The following is a 6000-nucleotide window of genomic DNA, read 5'->3' as shown; positions in this document are numbered from 1 at the left end:
TACGAATTTTCTTCGAAGGAGCCCCATTTATTCCTCTCATTCCCATCTTTTCAATTTCATATGGATTCATATTTTTCAATTTTAAATCACCTTGTCGAATTTATCAAGCAACGTTTTGTCGATTTAATCAAAAAAGTCCTGCATTGTTTAAAAGTACGACGCTCTATTTATGAGACTATAGTAAAGAGACAATGTAGCTCTTGAAGGTGCAAAAAGTTTTTGGCGCCCTGGCAAAATGTCCGCTATGCCGCTCCTGGCGGCGGCCCTGCAAGTATTTTCAAAGATCACCTTGCCAACAGTGTGGGTAAAATCTAGTATTCAATATTCTAAAATGGTGGAGCAGAATGCCCTTCTTCATTGAACAGTGAATTAAAATAGAAGGCTTAACTTATAAAAAAAAATATTACTTTTGGAAATGCTAGGATTTTTGAGGAACAGTAACAATTGAAATTAGAAAAATAGAAAATTTGTATTAAAGAACTTGATATATGAAAAGATATTCATTGAAAAGTCATGGACTTAAAATAAAAAGTTGCACTTATTTTTGTTATTTGTTACTTATAGGTATTATTAAAGTATTAAAACACAAACACGGCATGTTTCAATATTGAAACTTCGCATGGTTTAGAGTTCATAAAGAACAAGGATGATTATGCTGGTATGAAAAAAAATATTTATTTATAAACGTAAAACTGGATACAGTATCTAGTGTTACCTATATATTACTAAAGAAAATAAATTTTTTGAGGAATTATTATACATTTTAAAATCAATATCCTTGAAAAGAAAGAATATATTGATATACATGTATATTTACACTCCAAATAAAGGTATAAGTTACTTCATAGTTAACACCGCTTAGAAAATATTCAGTCCGGAGAACCAGTTATTTTGTGAGAAAAGTAAGTTTTTGTCATATATTAGGAAGTTTCGTTTTCTGTAGAATGTTCTGCTTCAACGGGCTTACCGGCTTATTCAACCCTAGATGGGGTAACTGCATTCCATTGTTGGAGTTCTGAAAAAAAATTGTATTTATATAATATGTATTTTATGATTTTTATTGAATTATCTTTATTTCACAGGCGATTTTCACACCCAAAAAGGTATTCGCAAAATATTTCAGAAAATTGATTTATTTATTTATTATAAGTACCGACTAACGAAAACAACAGTTGATATGATATGACAATAAAATGTCTTAAATACTGGCGTGATTAGATTTTGTTAAAGATAATTCTGGCGACTCGGCTCAGCATGTGTCCTATTTTTCTTTTCTTCCTTAAGGTAGCGCTACGCAAAGAATTAACCAATCAACTGCATCATTTTGAATTTTTTTTTGTTCTGTCAAAAGTCGTTTAATGTCGATTTAACCTCAAAGCGACATTGACAGAAAGACGACGGGATTCGTAGATTTAAGTTACTCCCACGTCATTTAAATTACGAAAATTTTGGCGAAAAATTGAGTTCAATAGTGATCAACTAACTTCTCAAAAAAAAAGTACATTGAGATTAAATTGGAAAAAGTTCAGTGTAGTGTTGAAAGGAACACCAAAAACAAAGAAAATTCAAGCATAATATCGAAAAATGAATGAGGAAAACATTGACCTCAAGTCAGGAGCTCTTCTCTTCGATGCTTTCCTAGTTTTTTATTTGTCCAATTAATTTGTGAGGAACACTGAAAATCATTTACTCACCCTAGAACCTCTCGATATTTTCTCTGTATTCTGTACTTCATTTTCTTCGACTTTGAAATGAAAATTCGAGAAGTATTCGTGTCCTAATAATTCGCTACAGGTCCATCTCTTGGAAGGATCCTTATCCAGGCATTTCTAGAAAGAACGCTAATTTACTCAGGGATATCGCGAGAAAGGATAAATTTTTCTACTTTATTATTATTATGGTAATGTGGTACTCTATTCTACTCTATTCTAAAAAATTATTGAAGAAGGAACGTTGACATTTTTGACATAGCATGCTTTTGAATACATATAGTATTTCCTTTGCCAAAAATAAAGTTGAAGAAATTATTCCTAACGTCAATCAGGTAGGTATATTTGGACATCGACTTCTGAATTACGATCTAATGCTTGGAAGAATTATTTTACCTTTAGAAAATCAATTGTGACTTCATTGGTTGTGGGAAATTTAGATTCCAACGGAATTAATTGCTGTGGTGTTGGCAGAATGATGCCTTGAAAAAAGTCGTTGCTCTTGAAAGCCTGCATGTGTCGTGGCATGAGGTCTCCTACAGTACACCTGATAAGATACAGTTGATCCACGTCAGATTTTCCTGGCCATATTGCCTCACCCCTGATGAGTTCTGCTAAGACGCAACCTGCAAGTTGAAAAAAATTAAATATAAGCGAAACTTGAATATTTTGAATTTGTAATTCACGCCATCTGACTATTATGAAGTAGATAATTGAATCACCTAGAATTACTAATCGATAAATATCTTAAATTACATTTGAGTCTATTTCCGAACATGACTTTAAAACCAAAACATCATTTTCTGCTTCACTATCCAAGTATTTAAAAAAAAAAACAGGACCATTGAGCAAAATATCTTGTATGACATTCGAAGCAAAACACAGAAGTCTGAAAAAAATTGCAGACAGTGTACAATGTAGAAAAAATCTTCCCCTAACTATTGCTAAAAAAAAATCAGCTTATATTTGCGACTCGTTGCATTTCGTCACGCGAATTAATAGATTCTATAGAAACTGGTAAAACTGTTAATGAATTTCCTCAATTTGAACAATATAAGTTCCAACATCAGTTCACCTACGAGTGGAGCAGTTATTTAGAAATCAAATGGTTTAAAAAAAATGGTATTCGGTACAAAAAACTGGATATTCTCTGTTATGTTACATCTGATTCTGTAAATCCTCGACTTCGTCAAATTGTTCGCTTATTAGTTCTTAAAACTGATTTGAAAAAATGTTTTTTTATATGTGAGGCGTTCGAAATCACTCATATCAACTAGCACTTCCAATCCTTTGATGTAAAAAAAAAACAGAAAATTATTTGATATTTCCACTAGATGATATTAGGCAAGTCTTTCCTTCAATAGTGCATTACATTGGAGATTCTTATTTAGTTAGTAATAGCCTTAAAATTATTGAGTTAATTTAATTATTTTATATTTTCAAACAAAACAGTATTATTCATAAGTGGTTTTCTGATTTTCAAAATAGAAAAAACTTGAAAATTAACCTTTGCCTTATATCATTGAAACCCTCTCAAAATGTGCATCACTCATGACAATGTGATACTTGAATACCGATATTTGAACATCAAGAATTACTTCATTAGAATACCCTGTATATATCAAGCCATTACAATGTCGTTCATTTCAGAAAGTAATATTGGTAATATCTCTCAATATAGTTCTTGTTCCATTTTTGTACGTTGAAATAGATATTTCATTTTCCAAGAGCACTTATGGATTGATTTGAGTTTTGCTATGCTTGGACCGAAATTTGATGATTTTCAAACAAATGAAGATCAATTTCCATTCAATCCATGGAAAGTATTGTTTTAATTCTGAATATTCTTATTTCAACCCTATTGATTGTTGTTCTGGAATGTATAATTAAGTTGTTCAGAGAAAGAGTATACTCAATTGAAGTATTCCTATCTTTGCCTTGAGTAGAAAGATAATTCAATACAAATGTAACTAGGGTTTTTTGAAACATACTTATTCTTGTTTGAAGTGAAGCTGTTTTTATTCTTATACTTATTTGAAGTATTTATAATTCAATCAGAAACTCAGGGAAGTTTCCCTTGCAGACCATGTCATATGCATTTCAATGAGACTTATTTTTAATTGAAGTATTTTCAGATTGTGAAACGAAAATAACTCTACTTTATCCAATTTTATTTTTCATGGAAACAAATGTGAGTTTCAATTAGGTATAAGAATAAGGTGCTTTTTGAATTGAATAGAGTTATCTTTGCGGATATATGAGTCTATGTTTGCTTTCAGTCAAGAGTACTAGTCTTGGTTACAGTGTACATTTTTTTCAGTGTATGTGTGGTTTTTCTTAGACCGACTAACAAAAGTTGTAGCCAGAAATTTCGAAATGGGAGACAACAAATTTTTTCGTTCAAAAAGTAAGCATTAAGCTTTCTGTATCTTTTCGGTTGACTCGAAAGCAAAATAGGTTCAAAAAACTCAAAAGGTGAAGGAAATTTAGATCGGAGAAATAGTATTTACAACGAGATATTTAAGAAAATAAAATTATTTAGTATGACGTTGATTATTATAGGAATTTTGGTGTGAAATTTTGTTCCTAATGAATTTTTCAACTATCAAAATTTGTTAGAAATATCAGTAGTTATACAAACCTATCGCCCATACGTCTACAGGAGTACCATACTGTGTATCACCTACTAGTAATTCTGGAGCTCTGTACCATCTGGTTGCTACATAATCAGTATAATTTTCACCTGGACCTGAAAAATAAAACTTTGTTGACAAGAACAATCTCATTATAATCATCGGCAAGCTATTGGTGTGGTGAAACTTGCAACCTTTAAGATTTATTGTTTTTTCGAAGCTCAAGAACACAACCCAATATGTTTTTTAGACTATTCATAGGAAACAGCTTCAAAGTTCTTTTGAAATTTCTAGTTTTTGATGTAGAAAGCGATGAACAAATGTGTTTTCAATATAATTTTCAAAATTTAAATTTTGATAACTGTTCGATATTCTTTTCATAAAAATGAATGATATAAACTTGGAACAAACTTTTTCGAACAGTTTCAGTTATTTTTAAAATCATATTATTAATGAGTTGAAATGTGATTAAAAATATTGTGTATGAAATATTAAAAGAATATCTAACTTCAAACTCAGAGTCATTAATTTCGAAGTCTGAGTAAAAAATGACTTTACTAGTCTTTCCACTCTGATACAGTTTTGTAAAAAATTATTCAGCAAAATTTCAATCGCAAGTCCAAATTTTTGAAGAAACCCAATTTATTTGAAAACTAACAACCCAAGGAAATCCGATACATAAAAATATATAAGGAGTTCGAACGATGAAAATATTTGAGCAGAAAAGTGCCAAAAACATTTGATGCAAATTTCAGAACTGAATGATATTTTGTTCTTCAGGACCTAAAGCTGCGCGTACTTAAACTAGATGCAATTCATTCGAGAAATTTTTCCGCGCATTAAAGGATTTCACTCATCGAGGTTCGCTTAGTGTAAACGAGGCCTCTATAGTTGCGCGAGAGATGAACCAAGAAGTCCTTGCAACTCATTGAGTCGACAATTCTTGTGAAATCCATAAACACAAATATAATTTCATTCAAAATAATAGAGAAGAAGCGTGAAAGGAAATTAGTTAGGAATTTCCCTATTTTTAGAGAAACTATAAACTAATTCGGCTCGTTCGAGGATTTGTCCCAGTCGAAAAAAATCCGAACATGATGAAATTTCGAGTTATCCAACACGAGGACCCTGTGCTAACTTGAGGAGGGCCGAAGAACCCCAACATTTTTGGACTTTTTTCGGGTTATATAAAATCATTATTTTCAATTAATTCTTGGTTATTATTTATTGATGTTACCCAGTTGATCTGATTATTACGGTTCAAAATAATTATGGGTTGATAGGAATTTACAGTAAGATGGTAACATGCCACCATAACATTGAAATATCTACTCTTCATATAAACATAGGCTTTTAGTCAAAGCTACCTCCCCCTTCCACCTCCTTATGTTCAATATGTCAATATTGATGAGTAATTACTATAATTATCATAGAACGGCTGGTAATTGTTAGTAAGAGGGTCAAAACCTTTGTTTTTTGACAATTTTTGACATTTTGAGAAAATTCCTCTAATTTTGATTGGCTGTATCTCGGTTGATATAAGGTTTAGAAAAAAGTTTCTGTGAAAAAAATTATGAGGAATTCAATTATCTACAACTTTGAAAATGAACGTTTTGGTCGAAAACTAATTAAGTTGAAAGTTATAAGAAAAAAACGAA

General features: G+C 31.1%; 1 protein-coding gene across 7 annotated transcripts in view; it reads right to left on the bottom strand.

Annotated features, from left to right (window-relative positions):
* Positions 1-894: 894 nt before the first annotated feature.
* Positions 895-6000, bottom strand: part of LOC123688903 (cyclin-dependent kinase-like 1) — a 29469-nt gene continuing 24363 nt past the window's right edge. For all 7 annotated transcript variants that reach the window (XM_045627648.1, XM_045627650.1, XM_045627649.1 and 4 more), the window contains exons 4-7: positions 4351-4458; positions 2106-2335; positions 1695-1829; positions 895-1015 (exon numbers count right to left, since the gene is read on the bottom strand). In XM_045627648.1, coding sequence (XP_045483604.1) covers positions 914-1015; positions 1695-1829; positions 2106-2335; positions 4351-4458 — 575 coding nt within the window. In that variant the 3' untranslated portion in view covers positions 895-913. The remainder of the gene's footprint in view (positions 1016-1694; positions 1830-2105; positions 2336-4350; positions 4459-6000) is intronic.

Source organism: Harmonia axyridis, chromosome 1 (genome assembly GCF_914767665.1).
Source record: "Harmonia axyridis chromosome 1, icHarAxyr1.1, whole genome shotgun sequence".
Classification (NCBI taxonomy): domain Eukaryota; kingdom Metazoa; phylum Arthropoda; class Insecta; order Coleoptera; family Coccinellidae; genus Harmonia; species Harmonia axyridis.
This window is presented reverse-complemented; position numbering and strand designations above follow the sequence as displayed.